General features: G+C 36.9%; 2 protein-coding genes across 2 annotated transcripts; both read right to left on the bottom strand.

The window, feature by feature from the left end:
- Positions 1–11,017: 11,017 nt before the first annotated feature.
- LOC307268730 (uncharacterized protein) lies at positions 11,018–20,753 on the bottom strand (the record flags this gene model as incomplete). The annotated part of the gene is made up of 5 exons (XM_080051466.1): positions 11,018–11,862; positions 11,995–12,265; positions 19,286–20,110; positions 20,228–20,364; positions 20,471–20,753. The coding sequence occupies 5 exons, from the start codon at positions 20,751–20,753 to the stop codon at positions 11,018–11,020; spliced, it is 2,361 nt and encodes a 786-aa protein (XP_079907592.1).
- On the bottom strand, positions 13,994–16,845 carry LOC307268237 (E3 ubiquitin-protein ligase TRIM21-like). Its single transcript, XM_080050786.1, has 4 exons — positions 16,807–16,845; positions 16,352–16,426; positions 15,478–15,748; positions 13,994–15,354 (listed from the first exon to the last, which is right to left on the bottom strand). The coding sequence occupies exons 2-4, from the start codon at positions 16,364–16,366 to the stop codon at positions 14,576–14,578; spliced, it is 1,065 nt and encodes a 354-aa protein (XP_079906912.1). The 5' UTR covers positions 16,367–16,426; positions 16,807–16,845; the 3' UTR covers positions 13,994–14,575.
- Positions 20,754–22,119: the final 1,366 nt, after the last annotated feature.

Genomic DNA, 22,119 nt, shown 5'->3' with positions numbered 1-22,119 from the left:
AAGTTGGTTCAGTTGTGTCTTACAGTCTGCAAACTGCTGGGCCACCATTAGCTTTGCCTGCTTTAAGTTACCCACCTCTACCTTATGGGCAACACACTTGGTAGATTTTTTTTTGCTGATTTTCTGCTTTCCTAAGATGCTCACAGTTTCATTAAGTTGGTTCAGTTGTGTCTTACACTCTGCAAACTGCTGGGCCACCATTAGGTTTGCCTGCTTTAAGTTACCCTCCTCTGTATGAGCACCAACAGAATGTGTCTTGAAGTATACAACTCGGCAAATCAAACACACACCCACAAACACTACAAGTAGTTCTAGAACAATAACCGATCTCCGACATCTCTCAGGGTGTACTTGTCTCCCATCAGCAGACAGAAGGTCAGGATATGCTGTGTCAGGATCTGAAGTCACATCCACTGCAAACTGCTGCACCAACTCCTCTTGTATGTTAAACTCCTCTGCTTCAGCTCCAACGTAATGTGTGTTGAGGTCTAAAAACAAGGAAAATAAACGCAACATGTCACATTATTATATTGTAGTTTTAATGAAGCGACAGCTTTGTTTTCAGAGGTTTATATTTCCCTTTGTACGACTTACCTTCTCCTCCGGAGCTGGAGTTCTGCAAATGCTGCACCAGATCCTTCCTGTTGATCTTTTCTAAAACCTTCAAGGTTACCTCCAGAGCTCCAGGGCCGTCATATTGCTGTGCCATCAGATCCACTGTTTCCTGCCTGTTCCCCCTAACCTTAAACTGGGCTGCTGGGATGCCTGGAAAGCCTTCCAGGATGTTATCCTGCTTCAGGAACCATTTGAAGATCTTAAACTCTTCATGTTCTAAGTTCTGCAGAATATTCAAGAGCTCCTCTTTATTATTCTTCATTGTGGCTTCCTGTTAGCCTGGAAATCCAGACCCTGATATCTTGAACGATAGAGGGTCAGGCCACGATCAATAGTAATTTCCAACTCAAGGGGCGGCTCCTACTCGTGCATTTCAAATGCCACTGCACACAGTTGGATAGCACTACAACCAATCAGATGACGTAAGCTCCGTTCGTTTAGCGAACAGCTGTTAAACTGTTAAATTAAACGTTTGCCGTTGTCGGTCGGCAAAAAAGAACATTCCACTTACTTGCTAATGAAAGATTTGAGTGCCGTCTTCCAAATCGTAAAGGGTCGAGGCCAAAGCAGTCTGAAACTCACACAACATATCCGCAGCCATCTTTGATGTTTACTATCACGGCTTCGACGTCGCATGCACGTCATCCGGTTACGTCCTCCCCAGAGTACCATATAAAGGGCTCTGGCGCGCCCATATTAGATAGGATCAATTGAAATGTGAGCCCAGATTTCTGGTCTTCTTAATAAAGCTTCAACGGAGCATGTCCAGACCAACAGGCGCAGCAAATTTAATTTGCCAGCGCCTAGTGGCAGGTCTGGGAATGCCAGGCTAGCTTCCTGTTGAAAATGAAAGGAATTAATTTTTCTGAATAATTCCTCTCATCTAATAATACTAAACCAGTGCAACTGTTCATCTTGGATTCCACCTATCTACCACCAGAAAAACAACTAACACAATATCACATATTTGCAATGTTTATACACATAGTAAATATCAGAGATCATCTGGTATGTGTCTCGGTAATCTTAAATACTCTGAAAAAAATATATAAACGCAACACTTTTGTTTTTGCTCCCTTTTTTCATGCGCTTAATTAAAAATGTATAACTTTCCATATACACTAAAATAACCATCTCTCTCAAATACCGTTGACACATCTGTGTAAATCTATTGGAAATAATATAAAATTGTGGTCACACCAGATACTGTAATGCCACCAGAACACCTCAACGTGTAAATGGGAAAAGGTCTCCCTTCAAAAAGAGTCTCCAGTCACATTGTTGTAATGTTGTATAAATAAAGATTTAAAAAGAAACTGACTGGTTTCCTGACCCCCGAAATAAAATAAAACTGCACATTTAAGAGTGGCCTTTTCTTGTGGCCACTCAAAGGCACACCTGTGTAATATTCATGCTGTGTAATCTGCATCTTGAAATGCCACATCTGTGAGGTGGGATGGATAATCTCGGCAAGGGAGAAGTGCTCACTAACACAGATTCAGACTGATTTGTGAACAATATTTGAGAGATGTTAATTTTGTGTATAGAAAAAGTTTTAGATTTTTAAGTTAAGTGCATGAAAAATGGGAGCCAAAACTAAAATGTTGTGTTTATATTTTTGTTTAGTGTATGTCATGGTTAAACCAAAGTTTGTTTCTCAACATCTTAAAGAAATGCAGGGTTGCATACTTTATCAATATCTAGGTAAAAAGAAAGCCAAAAAGTTAACTCTTTAACATCATCCTTAAAAAGCTATGACTTCCTGAGACGGGCCAAATACGCATTTATGCACATCTTTCCAAATGGTGGCTTCTACTTGACTTTATACATATTCATTTTATTTTATGGATTCAATGTTTGTTTCTTTTTTAAATCTTAGTGGGTATTACTTTACATGAATTATGGCATTCTATTCTAGTCCAATTTTTACATTTGTTGCCAAGTGCTTTTCATATTCTTATTGTAAATCACTTAAAGCTGCATTTCTTCTGAAAAAACTGCAAATCGAATGTATTTTTTGTATTGTATTACTACTTCTACTACTACTATGATTACCAATAATAATTATAATGATAATAGTGCTGATTCCCTAATAGACTAGACTCGAGGTACTCCCCACATATTTAATCTTTTCAAAATACAGACATGAAGAGAAAAGAAATACAGAAAATATGTTTTCTTATCTGTTTTAACAATACTCACCAAGCAGAGTTCTTCAACTGTAGAACGATGATAAATGAAGTTAACTATTTAAAATAACACTTGGTATTTTAGACCTAAAGTTCCTTCGAGCTCTTCAGTCAAGGAGAGATGGGTCTCAGATTAACTTTGGCTTCCTCTTCCTGCTGTTAAATGTTCAGCTCGCTTCCCCCAAAAGATCAGATTAAGTAAAAAAAAAAAACACAATCAAACATATACTTCCGTCTGCAATTGTCAGCACTGTCAAAACCACCATGCAGATGGTAATCTTGTGGCGTAGAAGCGTGCATTTAGGTTTTCATCCTATCTGAGATGTGTTCACAAATTTACTGGCGAAAAGATTCATAGATTATTTCTGAATGCACTTAATGTTTTCTATTTAATGTTCAAATCCCCATTTTGACCACCTGTTGCAATGTATTCATTGAAGCAGGTTATTATTGGGATTCCCTTCTTTCATGTCTTTACAATTTTTTATTTTGCAAAATTTTAAATGAAAACAGTGACTAAGATACAGAATACTAGTGCAGAGAGAGGCAACATTTCAAATGTTTTTCTTTTTTCTGGCATTTTCCAAGCTTTTTTTATTTGATAATACAGAGTTGAAATGGGTAGACAGAGAGAGAGAGAGGGGGGGATGACCTGCACTAAAGTTCCACAAGTCGGATTTCACTCCATCCACTACGCCACCGGAGCGCCCCAACATTTCACAATTCTATAGAGAACCTGATAATACCACTCGGTAAACCTCACAAACTATTAAATTGTTGTATAGTCACTGAACGATCCCGGTAACCCCTTCAGGCAGACCACATTTTATTTAACATGAATTATGGCATTCTATTCTGTCCCAATTTTTACATTCATTACAAGTCTATTGCCTAACAATGAGGGAGCCTGGTCAGAGAGTCCAGCCCAACATGAACATTTGTTATAATCAACTATATAATGCCAGGCACTACATTATTTATTTGAAATATTATTGGACAAACTTTGGCAGGCAGTAGAGCAAGGCACCTCACCAATCTGTTTTAGGATTGATAAAGCAGCCCCATCTAGTGGCACCTTGTTATACTGCACCAAATTCATTTTCAGACTGTTTCTAAAGACATTTATCCCCCATTTGTAAGTTTTCATATTATAGAAAAGTAATCTGTATTTGTAATACATCAATCAGTCACCTTTTAATATTTTTAGACGTGTGCAGTTGATGTGTCATTCAAATGAGTAAAGAAAGTTTCACTTAACAACACAAACCTCAGTGTCACTTTATTTGGAAATCCAAAACTTTATATTTATTTTTTATGTATTAATGACATAAACCAAAGTCCAACATTTATTAGACTAAAAACAACAAACTCTAATTGCATTTAATTGATTTACATTTCAAAGCATTACATTGCAATATAACATTTGTACGTATAAATGAAATATCAGACTTGTTAAAATGTTTCAACACAACTTAAATCAAAAGCCTGTTTTCCTGCAGTTTACAAACAAACCTGAACAAAACTTTCCATGAGTCATCATTGTATTTAATCAATCAATCCATCAGTCAACTTAATTTCATTTAATACACATTTACATCCACATTTGACAAATCTTAACAGATAATAAAGAAATACAATTCTCAAGCAGTTTAGGTGAAGCCACTTGTATGTCACAAAGCTGGGAGGGGATACAGCAAAAAGTAAATGAAACAATAAAGAACTCAACCAGAATTTGAAATATGTATAGTATATAGATTACATGTCATTACCACATATTCTATTTAAAAGTTCCTCCACAAATGGAAATACAGTCTTCCCATTCCCTTAACCTTGATTACTATTGTGACTGACTGATACTGACTGACATATGCTCACTGGCAGTGACTAGGGAGGGATTATTTAGGGTATTTTGATATATGTGGCATAAATAGTTTTTTATTTATTCTTTTCATATAACCTGTCCGTTACTAATGAACAACTTTGCATTTATTAATACTTAAAACTAAATAAAAAGATTTAGATTTAAAAAAAGTCCCTCCACAGCCTTTGATCAATTTAGAATGTGTCCTTACTTTTACGAGTCAAACGTTAAGGTTCTCAGCGATACGTTAATGTGCACAGTCTCAGTCTGGTGCATTTAATTTATTTATTTACTTTTTTCAAAACAGAGACCATGATAGTTACATCTTCTTGGTGTTTCTATTTGATTTGTTACTTCGCACATTACTGCCACCACCTGTTATTTAGGGTTATTGTGTGAAACCCATGTCACTGTAAATCCCACTTTTAATTTGATAGACTTCGCAATTAGGAATGTGTAATTCAATACCTGAATGCTACATGTTTGTATAATACAAGGTACAAACAAAAGTCAGACCTGATCATTAATGTATAGCATCACAACTGGTTACAAACGACAGTGGGTACTTTCAACTGAGATAATATAGTTATTTTATATTCTTAAAGGTATTGTAGGTTTGTCTTGGTGACCTCATGTTATTCACAGCTCAACTTTTCCCAACTTTTAACATTACTTCTACAACCTATTATGGCAGTTTTATTTGATATGTTACCTGGCACATTACTGCCACCACCTGTTAATTAGGGGAATCATGTTAACCCAGGGATGTCCTGTATATCCTAAATTTGATTTAATAGATGGCAATCCACAGTAATACCTACTAAAATACAAGAAAAGAAAAGAAAGAATCATATGTTTACCATCAAAACTGTATACAAATACCAGTGCTTACTTTAAATTGATAAAATATAATTCTTTATTATTCATAAAGGTATTGTACGTTTGACCTCATGTTCACAGCTCAACTCTGGCCAATTTTAAACTTAACGTCTACAATCTTGATTAAAATGTAATCCACTAGAATAACTGAAAACATCTTAAAGTATGATTACTCTTTCAGATTGACAGGAGTGATGATCATAGGGGCCGAGTTTTTACCTTCGTCATTAAGACAGGGACTGAAGAATGGATAGAGTTTCTCAGTGAAGGAACAACCAGTAAAGGAGTAGAGAAGATCTGCTGTATCTACATCATAAAAGGAGACCAGACCCTCCTCATAGTCCACAAACACTCCAATCTTCTCAGGAGGCGACTTCAGAGAGAGATGGACAAATGGAGCTTCGTACTCATCCCCATTCCTCAACGACATTGTCCAGATACCATATTTAGGAGCCAGTACGATTTTTCCCTTCCTGTTAATCGACTCTTTGGCGACTCCTAAATCCCAGGCCGTCTTCCCTTTAACCTGAACCTCAAAGTAAAATTTTCCTTTAATGAAACCCTGCTTTCCTAAAATGGTCGCAGTCTTATTAAACCTCTCAGGGTTGTTCGGTAGTTTCTTCCTTTTATCACTATGATGTACCCGTTTCCCATCATCAGACAGAATGAGTTTAGGATATGCTGTAACAGGATCCAGAGTCACATCCACTGCAAACTGCTGGACCACCATTAGCTTTTCCTGCTTTAAGTTACCCCCCTCTACCTTATGGATAACACGCTTAACTAAGTTGCTCAGAGTTTCATTACATTGGTTCAGTTGTGTCTTACACTCTGCAAACTGCTGGACCAGCATTAGCTTTTCCTGCGTTAAGTTACCCTCTTCTGCCTGAGCACCAACAGAATGTGTCTTGAAGTACACAACTAGGCAAATCCCACACACACCCACAAACACTGCAAGTATTGCTAGAACAATAACCAATCTCCGAAATCTCTCAGGGTGAACTTGTCTCCCATCAGCAGACAGAAGGTCAGGATGTGCTGTGTCAGGATCTGAAGTCACATCCACTGCAAACTGCTGCACCAACTCCTCTTGTATGTTGAACTCCTCTGCCTCAGCTCCAACGTAATGTGTCTTGAGGTCTAAAAACAAGGCAAATAAACGCAACATGTCACATTATTATATTGTAATTTTAATGAAGCAACAGCTTTGTTAACAGAGGTTTATATTTCCCTTTTTAACGACTTACCTTTTCCTCCGGAACTGGAGTTCTGCAAAAGCTGCACCAGATCGTTCCTGTTGATCTTTTCTAAAAACTTCAAGGTTACCTCCAGAGCTCCAGGGCCGCCATATTGCTGTGTCATCATATCCACTGTTTCCTGCCTGTTCCCCCTAACCTTAAACTGGGCTGCTGGGATGCCTGGAAAGCCTTCCAGGGTGTTATCCTGCTTCAGGAACCATTTGAAGATCTTGAACTCTTCATGTTCTAAGTTCTGCAGAATATTCAAGAGCTCCTCTTTATCATCCGTCATTATGGCTTCCTGTTGAAAATGAAAGGAATTAATTTTTCTGAATAATTCCTCTAATCTAATAATACTAAACCAGTGCAATTGTTCATCTTGGATTCCACCTATCTACCACCAGAAAAACAACTAACACAATATCACATATTTGCATTGTTTATACACATAGTAAATATCACAGATCATCTTGTACAAGTCTCTGTAATCTTTAATACACTGAAAAAAATATATAAACTTAACACTTTTGTTTTTGCTCCCTTTTTTCATGCGCTCAATTAAAAATGTATAACTTTCCATATACACTAAAATAACCATCTCTCTCAAATACCGTTCACACATCTGTGTAAATCTATTGGAAAGAATATAAATGGTCACACCAGATACTGTAATGCCACCAGAACACCTCAACGTGTAAATGGGAAAAGGTCTCCCTTCAAAAAGAGTCTCCAGTCACATTGTTGTAATGTTGTATAAATAAAGATTTGAAAAAAAACTGACTGGTTTCCTGACCCCCGAAATAAAATAAAACTGCACATTAAAGAGTGGCCTTTTCTTGTGGCCACTCAAAGGCAAACCTGCTTAATATTCATGCTGTGTAATCAGCATCTTCAAATGCCACATCTGTGAGGTGGGATGGATAATCTCGGCAAAGGAGAAGTGCTCACTAACACAGATTCAGACTGATTTGTGAACAATATTTGAGAGAGATGTTTATTTTGTGTATAGAAAAAGTTTTAGATTAAGTTAAGTGCATGAAAAATGGGAGCCAAAAAGTGTTTATATTTTTGTTTAGTGTATGTCATGGTTAAACCAAAGTTTGTTTCTCAACATCTTAAAGAAATTCAGGGTTGCATACTTTGTCAATATCTAGGTAAAAAGAAAGCCAAAAAGTTAACTCTTTAACATCATCCTTAAAAAGCTATGACTTCCTGAGACGGGCCAAATACGCATTTATGCAAATCTTTCCAAATGGTGGCTTCTACTTGACTTTATACATATTCATTTTATTTTATGGATTCAATGTTTGTTTCTTTTTTAAATCTTAGTGGGTATTACTTTACATGAAGTATGGAATTCTATTCTAGTCCAATTTTTATATTTGTTGCCAAGTGCTTTTCATTTTCTTGTTGTAAATCACTTTAAGGTGCATTTCTTCTGAAAAAACTGCAATTCAATCATTTTATTTGTATTGTATTACTTCTTCTACTATGATTACCAATAATAATTATAATGATAATAGTGCTGATTCCCTAATAGACTAGACTCGAGGTACTCCCCACATATTTAATCTTTTCAAAATACAGACATGAAGAGAAAAGAAATACAGAAAATATGTTTTCTTATCTGTTTTAACAATACTCACCAAGCAGAGTTCTTCAAATGTAGAACGATGATAAATGAAGTTAACTATTTAAAATGACACTTGGTATTTTAGACCTAAAGTTCCTTCGAGCTCTTCAGTCAAGGAGAGATGGGTCGCAGATTAACTTTGGCTTCCTCTTCCTGCTGTTAAATGTTCAGCTCGCTTCCCCCAAAAGATCAGATTAAGTAAAAAAAAAAACACAATCAAACATATACTTCCGTCTGCAATTGTCAGCACTGTCAAAACCACCATGCAGATGGTAATCTTGCGGCGTAGAAGCGTGCATTTAGGTTTTCATCATATCTGAGATGTGTTCACAAATTTACTGGTGAAAAGATTCATAGATTATTTCTGAATGCACTTAATGTTTTCTATTTAATGTTCAAATCCCCACTTTGACCACCTGTTGCAATGTATTCATTGAAGCAGGTTATTATTGGAAATCGCTTTGATTCCATTCTTTCATGTGTAGTTAAAACATTTTATTTTGCAAAATTTAAAATAAAAACAGTGACTAAGATACAGAATACTAGTGCAGAGAGAGGCAACATTTCACAATTCTTTCTTTTTTTTTGGCATTTTTCAAGCTTTTTTTATTAGATAGTACAGAGTTGAAATGGGTAGACAGAGAGAGAGAGAGAGGGGGGGTGACCTGTAGTAAAGGTCCACGGGTCGGATTTCTCTCCATCCATTACGCCACCGGAGCGCCCCAACATTTCACAATTCTATAGAGAACCTGATAATACCACTCAGTAAACCTCACAAACCGTTAAATTGTTGTATAGTCACTGAACGATCCCGGTAACCCCTTCAGGCAGACCACATTTTATTTAACATGAATTATGGCATTCTATTCTGTCCCAATTTTTACATTCATTACAAGTCTATTGCCTAACAATGAGGGAGCCTGGTCAGAGAGTCCAGCCCAACCTGAACATTTGTTATAATCAACTATATAATGCCAGGCACTACATTATTTATTTGAAATATTATTGGACAAACTTTGGCAGGCAGTAGAGCAAGGCACCTCACCAATCTGTTTTAGGATTGATAAAGCAGCCCCATCTAGTGGCACCTTGTTATACTGCACCAAATTCATTTTCAGACTGTTTCTAAAGACATTTATCCCCCATTTGTAAGTTTTCATATTATAGAAAAGTAATCTGTATTTGTAATACATCAATCAGTCACCTTTTAATATTTTTAAACTTGTGCAGTTGATGTGTCATTCAAAGGAGTAAGGAAAGTTTCACTTAACAACACAAACCTCAGTGTCACTTTATTTGGAAATCCAAAACTTTATATTTATTTTTTATGTATTAATGACATAAACTAAAGTCCAACATTTATTTGACTAAAAACAACAAACTCTTATTGCATTTAATTGATTTACATTTCAAAGCATTACATTGCAATATAACATTTGTACGTATAAATGAAATATCAGACTTGTTAAAATGTTTCAACACAACTTAAATCAAAAGCCTGTTTTCCTGCAGTTTACAAACAAACCTGAACAAAACTTTCCATGAGTCATCATTGTATTTAATCAATCAATCCATCAGTCAACTTAATTTCATTTAATACACATTTACATCCACATTTGACAAATCTTAACAGATAATAAAGAAATACAATTCTCAAGCAGTTTAGGTGAAGCCACTTGTATGTCACAAAGCTGGGAGGGGATACAGCAAAAAGTAAATGAAACAATAAAGAACTCAACCAGAATTTGAAATATGTATAGTATATAGATTACATGTCATTACCACATATTCTATTTAAAAGTTCCTCCACAAATGGAAATACAGTCTTCCCATTCCCTTAACCTTGATTACTATTGTGACTGACTGATACTGACTGACATATGCTCACTGGCAGTGACTAGGGAGGGATTATTTAGGGTATTTTGATATATGTGGCATAAATAGTTTTTTATTTATTCTTTTCATATAACCTGTCCGTTACTAATGAACAACTTTGCTTTTATTAATACTTAAAACTAAACTTAGATTTAAAAAAAGTCCCTCCACAGCCTTTGATCAATTTAGAATGTGTCCTTACTTTTACGAGTCAAACGTTAAGGTTCTCAGCGATACGTTAATGTGCACAGTCTCAGTCTGGTGCATTTAATTTATTTATTTACTTTTTTCAAAACAGAGACCATGATAGTTACATCTTCTTGGCGTTTTTATTTGATATGATGTGACATGGCACATTACTGCCACCACTTGTTATTTAGGGTTATTGTGTGAAACCCATGTCACTGTAAATCCCACTTTTAATTTGATAGACTTCGCAATTAGGAATGTGTAATTCAATACCTGAATGCTACATGTTTGTATAATACAAGGTACAAACAAAACTCAGTCCTGATCATTAATGTATAGCATCACAACTGGTTACAAACGACAGTGGGTACTTTCAACTGAGATAATATAGTTATTTTATATTCTTAAAGGTATTGTAGGTTTGTCTTGGTGACCTCATGTTATTCACAGCTCAACTCTGACCAACTTTAAACTTTACTTCTTCAATCTGAGTAAAAGTGTCGTCCACTAGAATAACTGAAAACAACGACACGTGTGATTAATCTTTCAGATTGACAGGAGTAATGATCATAGGGGCAGAGTTTTTACCTTTGTTATTAAGACCAGGACTAAAGTATGGGTAGATTGTCTCTGTGAAAGGGCAGTTGGTAAAGGAGTAGAGAAGATCTGCAGTATCTGCATCATAAAAGGAGACCAGACCCTCCTCATAGTCCACAAACACTCCAATCTTCTCAGGAGGCGACTTCGGAGAGAGACTGACAGGCGGACTGTCATCAACTACGTACTCATCCCCATCCCTCAACCGCATTGTCCAGAAACCTATTTTAGGATCCACTGTGATTGGTCCCTTCCTGTTAATCGACTCTTTGGCGACTCCTAAGGTCCACTTAGTCTTCCCTTTAACCTGAACCTCAAAGTAAAATTTTCCTTCAATGAAACCCTGCTTTCCTAAGACGCTCACAGTGTAATTAAACCTCTCAGGGTTGTCCGGTAGTTTCTTCTTCACATCACTATCATATACCTGTTTCCCATCATCAGACAGGATGAGGTTAGGATGTGCTGTATCAGGATCCAGAGTCACATCTACTGCAAACTGCTGGGCCACCATTAGCTTTGTCTGCTTTAATTTACCCCCCTCTGCCTTATGGGTAACACTTGTGATAGAATTTACACGCTTTCCTAAGATGCTGACAGTTTCATTACATTGTTTCAGTTGTGTCTTACACTCTGCAAACTGTGTGTCTAGGTATATATTGTAAGCCAAACACGCTGCCAGTACTGCTGAAACAAATCTCCAAAATCTATCAGGGTTGTCTGCTAGTCTCAAACTATCTTCACCATGATGTTCAAGTTTCCCATCACCAGACAGAAGTTTAGGATGTGCTGTAAAAGAAGTAGAAGAAGAAGAAACATATGCAATATGTCCCATTATTATATTTTTAACTAATTAAATTTTTTTTTATTAGAAAACACCTATATTTTCAGAAGTTTATATCTTCCTTTCTCCCAACTTACCTGTTAGTCCTGAGCTGAAGTTCTGCAAGTTTTGCACCAGATCGTTCCTGCTGATCTTTTCCAAGAGCCTCAAGGTTACCTCGAGAGCTCCAGTGCCGCCATATTTCTGCCCCATCAGATCCACTGTGTCCAGCTCCTTTGCCTCAGTCAGTCGAGATGCTGGAATCTCTTTATCCTCTTTCAGGTGCCATTTGAATTTCTTAAACTCATCTGGGCTTAATTGCTCTAGTTCTTTCAAGATCTTCTCTGAAAGCTTTTCCATTTTGTCTTCCTGGTAAAATTCAGAGAAAAGTTTAGGCTTGAGGATAGTGTGTTTAGCCTGTTGAGTTTATTATACATGAAACAATTTGGTTACTTGGGGGCAGCCCAATACACTTATCACACAATTGAGCTTTTATCCTCTCGTAAATTTGACATGGCCAAGAGAGGCAGACCATGAAAAGTCTGTGTTCCACACCTCCTGAGGATAGCATGTGTTTCTTGTGCTGCTTAATGGTCCACTCTGTTCACCAACTAACTGTCTAACTGTGACTATTGAACAGTGACTCTCTTCTGAAAACAACCGCCCTACTCTAACAAACTAGTGGGTAAAATACATTCAAAAAGTCTAAAATACTAATTATCCGTGAGTGTGTCACTACATGCGCCTTGTCTGATTACAAATCAAGATATAAGAATATACCACCAGTGCCACTCTTGTAGAGAGGTAAAACACAAATCATCCGATTCAACACCTTTTGCCACTGTAAAGACTGCATCTCAACATAGAAACCTTTTTCAGGAGCCAGTGGGATATCTCCCTTCCTATCTAATTAACACACTACCTGTAGACAACAGGAAATCCAGGTCACTTAATATTAGTTTACTAATTTACTTAAATTATTTGATTTATTTAACTAAATATGACTTCTTGATTCAAGTGTTAAACTCTTTCTACAGATAATAAAACAATAATTGTAAAAATTATGATTCCATGGCAGACAAGACTGAAAAAAGTCCTCTCTACATATTTTATCTGACCAAAATGCAGAGACAAAGAGGGAAGAAACAGAAAATGTTTCTTAAACTGTTTTAATAATACTAACCAAGCAGTTATTTTTTGCACTTCTTTTCAAAATGTTGTGTTCTACTTGATTTGCATTTTAAGTCAGTGCTTCTAAGTTCCTCATTGTAAATCACTCTGAGCTGCATTTCATCTATAACAGGAGCTTTTCACATAGTTGTATCATATTTCTACTACTACTGAAACTTCCCATAATAATCCCATGACGGACAAGGCTGGTAAAAGTACTCTGAATAGTTTTAATCAAAACCAAAATGCAGAGACAAAGAGGAAAGAAACACATGTGCTCTAATCTGTTTAACACTACTCACCAAGCAGGGTTCTTCGAATGTAGAAGATGACCAATCCAGTTAAACTTTTCAAAATAACACTTTTACACCTAAAGTTGCCTTTGAGATCTTTAGTCAAGGAGAGATGGGTGTTGGGTTATCATTGACTTCCTCTTCCTGACATATTTTCACTTCCCCCCAAAACAACTGCCACTTCTTGTCATCTTTTGGTTTTGTACAACTTGTCATAAACGTCAGGTTCCCACATGTAAACAACACAATCACATATTCACATGTTAGGAGATGTACATCCTTCAGCACAAAAATTAATTATTACGATAGTTCAGAGTCTATCTATTGTCCTATGTTTCATCCTTAAAAGGTCATAACATCTGCTAGTCATGTACAGAGAGAGGTAGCACCTCCCTCTTGCAGCAGAATATGTGACACTTGTCATGTAAACATCTCTCAGTGGCTAACCACAAGTTTATATGCATCACTTTATCAGCAGTTAGAATCCTGTATTGAAGTTTCCATCCTTGTCTGAGGAGGTATACACATCGTTAAGAGGCAAAAAAAAAATCCACATTTGATAACATTTATTAACATTAAATTGCAATATCAGACACACATTTCTCAAAACAACTTAAATCAAAAGTCTATTTTTCTGCAGTTTACAAACAACTAAACAAAACTGTCCACTGGTCCTTGTATTTCCATTCATCCAACAGTTAACCTTATTTCATTTATTACACATTTGAATCCACATTTTTAGATCCAAATCTAACAGATTAAATAATATGTACGAATCTCAAGCATCTTATGTGCAGGCGGTCACATCTGTTACAACAGTAAAAGCCAGGATGGATTACAACAAAAATAAATTAACAAATAAAGAAAACAAATTAACCAGAATTTGAAATAGTGTATATACATGTCTTCACACAAATATTATATTTTAAAGGCCCTCAGCAGCTTTTGATAACTTTAAAATGTGTTTTTACTTACTTGTACAGAGACCATGATAGTTACATTTTCTTGGTGCTTTTATTTGGTATAGTACCTGGCACATTACTGCCACCACATGTTAAATAGGGAAACCGTTTGAAACCCATGGATTATTATTGTAGGTTTGGCTTGGTGACCTTGTGTTATTCACAGCTCAACTCTGACCAACTTTAAACTTTACTTCTTCAATCTGAGTAAAAGTGTAATCCACTAGAATAACTGAAAACACTTTAAAGTATGATTACTCTTTCAGATTGACAAGAGAGATGATCAGAGGGGCAGAGTTTTTACCTTTGTCATTATGACTGGGACTGAAGTATGGATAGATTTTCTCAGTGAAGGAACAACCGGTAAAGGAGTAGAGAAGGTCTGCAGTATCTACATCATAAAAGGAGACCAGACCCTCCTCATAGTCCACAAACACTCCAATCTTCTCAGGAGGCGACTTCAGAGAGAGAGGGACAGCCGGACTGTCATTAGCTTGGTACTCATCCCCATTCCTCAACCGCATTGTCCAGAAACCTTTTTCAGGATCCACTGTGGTTGTTCCCTTCCTGTTAATCGACTCTTTGGCGACTCCTAAATCCCAGGCCGTCTTCCCTTTAACCTGAACCTCAAAGTAAAATGTTCCTTCAATGAAACCCTGCTTTCCTAAGACATTAGGATACATATTAAACCTCTCAGGGTTGTTCAGTAGTTTCTTCCTCTCATCACCACAATATACCTGTTTCCCATCATCAGACAGGATGAGCCAAGGATTTGCTGTATCAGGATCCAGAGTCACATCTACTGCACAATGCTGGACCACTGTTAGCTTTGCCTGCTTTAAGTTACACCCCTCTGCCTGAGCACAAGCGCAATGTGTCTTTAAGTTTATGAGGTATGACACACACCCACCCAAACACACTGCCAGTACTGCTGAAACAAATCTCCAAAATCTATCAGGGTTGTCTGCTAGTGTCAAACTATCTTCACCATGATGTTCCAGTTTCCCATCACCAGACAGAAGTTTAGGATGTGCTGTAACAGAAGTAGAAGAAGAAAAAACATATGCATATGTCCCATTATTATATTTTTAATTACATTTTTTTATTAGAAAACCTATATTTTCAGAAGTTTATATCTTCCTTTCTTCCAACTTACCTTTTAGTCCTGAGCTGGAGTTCTGCAAGTTTTGCACCAGATCATTCCTGCTGATCTTTTCCAAGAGCCTCATGGTTTCCTCCAGAGCTCCAGTGCCGCCATATTTCTGTACCATCAGATCCACTGTGTCCGGCTCCTTTGCCTCAGTCAGTCGAGATGCTGGAATCTCGGTATCCCCTTTCAGGTGCCATTTGAGTTTCTTAAACTCATCTGGGCTTAATTGCTCTAGTTCTTTCAAGATCTTCTCTGGAAGCTTTTCCTTTTTGTTTCCCTGGTAGAATTCAGAGAAAAGTTTAGGCTTGAGGATAGTGTGTTTAGCCTGTTGAGTTTATTATACATGAAACAATTTGGTTACTTGGGGGCAGCCCAATACACTTATCACACAATTGAGCTTTTATCTAATCGTAAAGTTGTAAACTTGACATTCCCAAGTTAGTCAGACCCTGAAAAGTCTGTGTTCCACACCTCCTGAGGATAATATGTGTTTTTTTTTCACTCACTCACTCACATACACACACACACACACACACAAACCACAAATAGCAATGACATACTATTAGACAACCTGGGTATAGCAGTGGAGAAAATATATATAAGCAAGAGGCAAAAGGAAAGAAAAAGCTCAATGTGTGTACAAACTAGCCTGTATCAAAATAACATTCATTATAATAGAGCACGCTACAACACAACACAAAAAGATACAGTGAAGGCTCTCCTTTAGAAAAGAATATGTTTTCGTGCAGTTTGAACTTATTCAGTGTGAGATGAAGTCATTAAAGTCATTAAATACATTGAGATGTACGAATATGTACAAACTTTGAGTGAAAGCAATATCAACGATAATAGTTTTTTATATAGTCATGGATACTTGTACCTTTGAAATCGCCATAGCATATGAAGTAGAGAACCATTATTTGCAGCGTCCTCCCCCACCACTGCTGGGTGTAACCTGGATGGGGTCCAATAAACAGTTCAGTTCTCTCAACAGTCAATCTAATGCCTGACACATCTACATTTATATGTTTTAAGGATTTGGTTGTATTTTAAAATATCTTTCTTAAGTACTTTGGCACACACTATTTTAAATGCAAATGATTTCCCTTTACAATCAGTTTATATGCGAGGCTAAAGTCAACACACAGGCAAAGACGTGCAAACAGAGCTGCCTGCAAAAAAACTGTTACATCATCCCCAGCTGGACACTAACAACAGCAAAAGGAAGTCGGTTTAAAGTTACAATAAGTTTTGAGCCAGCTGTGTACTGTAAGTAAACCAATGTTTTATACTTTAACAACAACATGGTGAACACGTTAAAATGTCAAGACTTACCAGGGACATATTTCTCATGCAGCCTTGTGTCTTATCTCTGGACAACTGTGGCTCAAAGCTAACGGTTACTGGTGGTGAGAATATGGAAGAGGGAGGGGTTTGTACAGAAGTATTTCCTGATTTTTAGTTGTAGTTCTCCACATTCGCCGCTAGATGGAAGCAAAGAGCTGTATTTCACTATTTGTAGGTTTACTGAATGTTTTAATGTGCAATGACCAAAGACAATACAAACTCTGCCTGTTACAAGAGTAAATTGCTACGCTCCTATGTAGATATAAAGCGCTTATTGTAGGGTGATTTAAAAAAAAAAGTTTTCTTATTTACTATACACTAATTAAAACATACTTACAGTATGAATATGTTTACCAAGTCTGCTCTGAAAAATGCCACTTAATTCAGCATACTGTACATTTAATGAGCCCAAATTGAATAATCCAGCCGATAAATTAATCTTTAAATAATTTTAAAGATTACACATTTGACCATTTCTTAAAACAAAGCCTAAAACACCCATTGGGGTAATGTAATACATTCAATCAGGTCACACTCTACTCTAATGACACTTAGTCAAAAAGTCACTACATTTTTATCTTTTGAGTTGTTAAGATTAAACTATCGTCAGGGTAAAACAATGCTTTGTAGACACGAGATATTTGCAATGCGTTGGATTCAAGGCCTAGTTATTAAGTGCTTATTCTCCTCAGAATCTTTCAGTTGATGATGCAAACGTGAACATTGGCATGAGCAGTCTCCATGGGTCCCTTGACAAGAAAATCGTCCGAGACATTTGAAATTGTGAATTTGAAAATTTCTCATAGAAATGTAGGCCTATTGGGTTTTTTCATTAAATTTTTTTTTTTCACTTCATTGTCTCGGATTTCCATTGAAAATGTACACACTTTGAATTAAAGTAATATCTTGACTGTTAATTGTTTTTTATATAGTCATGGATATAAGACCAGAACAGTTGTACCTTTGAGCTTCCCCATAGCATATGAAGTAGAGTACCATTATTTACACTGCACCCCCATTACCCTGCATCCTCCCCAACCCCTGCTGGGTGTAACCTGGATGGGGTTGTTAATTTTTTTTTATGTGCGGCCCTAATCCTCTTCTGTAAAAGAGGGTTTGAAGTTTTTTATCAACACATTTTTTTTTTCTCCAGGGACTTTTTCCAACTAATGCCAAAACACATCTAAGCACTATTCACCCTTGGCTAAGAGGACTATTGTTATTTAATTTTTACGATCATATTTCTGTCCAAAGCTTCTGTCCAAACAGATTTTGGATACAGCTTTTTTCCATTATGTACAATCATATGAAAAAGTTTGGGAACCCCTCTCAGCCGGCATTATAATTGACTCTGCTTTCACAAAAAATATATAAAAGTGGTATGTCTTTAATTTACCAGGAACAGCTAAGTACTGGGATGTTTTCCAAACAAAGATTTTTTGAAAAGCAGTATTTGGTTGTATGAAATAAAATAAAATGTGAAAAACTGGCTGTGCAAAAATATGGGAACCCTTGTGGTTTTGTTGATTTTAATGCCTGTAACAGCATGTAAAACTGATGATTTTAAACACAAAGTTGGTTGGATTATGTTGTTAAGCCTTGAACCTCATAGAATTGTCTGTTTAATCATGAGAAAATTTATTTTAGGTGCCTAAATGCAAGTTGCACTTCTCTTTGACTCTCTGCTGAAGTGAGACAGAATGGGATCATCAAAACAGCTCCCAAAAGATCTTAAAAACAAAGATTATTCATTGTCATGGTTTAGGGGAAGGCTACAAGAAGCTTTCCCAAAGGTTTCAATTGTCATTTTCTACTGTAAGGAACGTTGTCAGGGAATGGAAGGACAGGCACAGTTGCAGTTAAACCCAGGTCTAGCAAACCTCATGTTATTCACAGCTCAACTTTGCCCAACTTTAAACTTTACTTCTACAATCTGAGTAAAAGTGTAATCAACTAGTTTAAAGGTGAAGTAAGCGGTTTATTTATGTCAATATTTGTGTTAAATTGCTATTTATTCATACAGTGATCACTTACATAATGTGCGCATTTCATAAAGCTGCTCTGCATGTAATCGGCAAATAAACTTATTGGAGGATCCCGAAATGTATATCCAATCACAAGAGAGAACGCTACAAACCGACACCCGTCTCACTCATGGTCTCACTGCCGGTGCACGCCAGAGCGACAGATGGGTGAATATTTATGCGCCTACAATGGTGGGGCATGTAAAAATCCTTCCCAATGTCTGTTTTGATGGTTTTTATCATGTTTTATCACACTTATGGATCTGAGATGATGCTAGATAACTCGCTGCTTGAAGACCGCAGTGCATTAATGTGGTGACGTAGGGACGAGCGAGGGGACTGCTAACTGCAGTAACTGACAGGAAGTTAGCTAAAAGAACCATTCCGCTTACAGCACCTTTAATTGAAAACATCTTGAAGTATGATTAATCTTTCATATTGACAGGAGAGATGATCAGAGGGGCAGAGTTTTTACCCCCGTCATTAAGATCGGGACTGAAGAATGGGTAGATTTTCTCAGTGAAGGAACAACCAGTAAAGGAGTAGAGAAGGTCTGCAGTATCTACATCATAAAAGGAGACCAGACCCTCCTCATAGTCCACAAACACTCCAATCTTCTCAGGAGGCGACTTCGGAGAGAGACGGACCAGATTTCCGTACTCATCCCCATTCCTCAACCACATTGTCCAGAAACCTTTTTCAGGATCCAGTGTGATTTGTCCCTTCCTGTTAATCGACTCTTTGGCGACTCCTACAGCCCATGCCGTCTTCCCTTTAACCTGAATCTCATAGTAAAACTTTCCTTTAATGAAACCCTGCTTTCCTAAGATGTTTGCATATATAATAAATCTCTCAGGGTTGTCCGGTAGTTCCTTCCTCTCATCACCATGAGATACCTGTTTCCCATCATCAGACAGAATGAGCCAAGGATTTGCAGTAACAGGATCCAGAGTCACATCCACTGCAAACTGCTGGACCACCATTAGCTTTGCCTGCTTTAAGTTTCCCCCCTCTACCTTATGGATAACACGCTTTCCTAAGATGCTCAGAGTTTCATTAAATTGGTTCAGTTGTGTCTTACACTCTGCAAACTGCTGGGCCACCATTAGGTTTGCCTGCTTTAAATTAACCACCTCTGCCTTATGGGTAACACACGTGTCAAGTGGGTTTTCTTTACTGATTTTCTGATTTCCTAAGATGCTCAGAGTTTCATTAAGTTGGTTCAGTTGTGTCTTACACTCTGCAAACTGCAAGTTACACCCCTCTGCCTGAGCACCAACAGAATGTGTCTTGAAGTATACAACTAGGCAAAGCACACACACACCCACAAACACTGCAAGTATTTCTAGAACAATGACCGATCTCCGAAATCTCTGAGGGTGTACTTGTCTCCCATCAGCAGACAGAAGGTCAGGATGTGTTGTGTCAGGATCTGAAGTCACATCCACTGCAAACTGCTGCACCAACTCCTCTTGTATGTTAAACTCCTCTGCCTCAGCTCCAACATAATGTGTGTTGAGGTCTAAAAACAAGGCAAACATACGCAACATGTCACATTATTATATTGTAGTTTTAATGAAGCGACAGCTTTGTTTTCAGAGGTTTATATTTCCCTTTGTACGACTGACCTTTTCCTCTGGAGCTGGAGTTCTGCAAAAGCTGCACCAGATCGTTCCTGTTGATCTTTTCTAAAAACTTCAAGGTTACCTCCAGAGCTCCTGGGTCGCCATATTGCTGTGTCATCAGATCCACTGTTTCCTGCCTGTTCCCCTTAACCTTAAACTGGGCTGCTGGGATGCCTGGAAAGCCTTCCAGGATGTTATCCTGCTTCAGGAGCCATTTGAACATCTTAAACTCTTCATGTTCTAAGTTCTGCAGAATATTCAAGAGCTCCTCTTCAACATAAGTCATTATGGTTTCCTGTTGAAAATAAAAGGAACTTGAAATCAGTGGGGCATTTTTCTGAATAATTCCTCTCATCTAATAATACTAAACCAGTGCAACTGTTCATCTTGGATTCCACCTATCTACCACCAGAAAAACAACTAACACAATATCACATATTTGCATTGTTTATACACATAGTAAATATCAGAGATCATCTGGTACGTGTCTCGGTAATCTTAAATACTCTGAAAAAAATATATAAACGCAACACTTTTGTTTTTGCTCCCTTTTTTTCATGCGCTCAATTAAAAATGTATAACTTTCCATATACACTAAAATAACCATCTCTCTCAAATACCGTTTACACATCTGTGTAAATCTATTGGAAAGAATATAAATGGTCACACCAGATACTGTAATGCCACTAGAAAACCTCAATGTGTCAATGAGAAAAGGTCTCCCTTGAAAAAGAGTCTCCAGTCACATTGTTGTAATGTTGTATAAATAAAGATTTGAAAAAAAAACTGACTGGTTTCCTGAACCCCGAAATGAAATAAAACTGCACATTTAAGAGTGGCCTTTTCTTGTGGCCACTCAAAGGCACACCTGCTTAATATTCATGCTGTCTAATCAGCATCTTGAAATGCCACATCTGTGAGGTGGGATGGATAATCTCGGCAAAGGAGGAGTGCTCACTAACACAGATTCAGACTGATTTGTGAACAATATTTGAGAGATGTTTATTTTGTGTATAAAAAAAAGTTTTAGATTTGAGTAAAGTGCATGAAAAATGGGAGCCAAAACTAAAGTGTTGCGTTTATATTTTTGTTTAGTGTATGTCATGGTTAAACCAAAGTTTGTTTCTCAACATCTTAAAGAAATTCAGGGTTGCATACTTTATCAATATCTAGGTAAAAAGAAAGCCAAAAAGTTAACTCTTTAACATCATCCTTAAAAAGCTATGACTTCCTGAGACGGGCCAAATACGCATTTATGCAAATCTTTCCAAATGTTGGCTTCTACTTGACTTTATACATATTAATTTTATTTTATGGATTCAATGTTTGTTTCTTTTTTAAATCTTAGTGGGTATTACTTTACATGAAGTATGGCATTCTATTCTAGTCCAATTTTTATATTTGTTGCCAAGTGCTTTTCATTTTCTTGTTGTAAATCACTTTAAGCTGCATTTCTTCTAAAAAAGCTGCAAATCAAATGTATTTTTTGTATTGTATTACTACTTCTACTACTACTATTATTACCAATAATAATTATAATGATAATAGTGCTGATTCCCTAATAGACTAGACTCGAGGTACTCCCCACATATTTAATCTTTCCAAAATGCAGACATGAAGAGAAAAGAAATACAGAAAATATGTTTTCTTAT

The sequence above is a fragment of the Ammodytes marinus genome (genome assembly GCF_949987685.1).
Source record: "Ammodytes marinus genome assembly, chromosome: 22".
Classification (NCBI taxonomy): Eukaryota; Metazoa; Chordata; class Actinopteri; order Uranoscopiformes; family Ammodytidae; genus Ammodytes; species Ammodytes marinus.
This window is presented reverse-complemented; position numbering and strand designations above follow the sequence as displayed.

What these genes read in the sequence shown, in the direction of transcription:
- LOC307268237 (XM_080050786.1), bottom strand. An exon ending in CTCCAGCTCAGGACTAAAAG is followed by an intron (nt 15,355 to 15,477) that starts GTAAGTTGGAAG and finishes CTTCTGTTACAG; the next exon opens with CACATCCTAAACTTCTGTCT.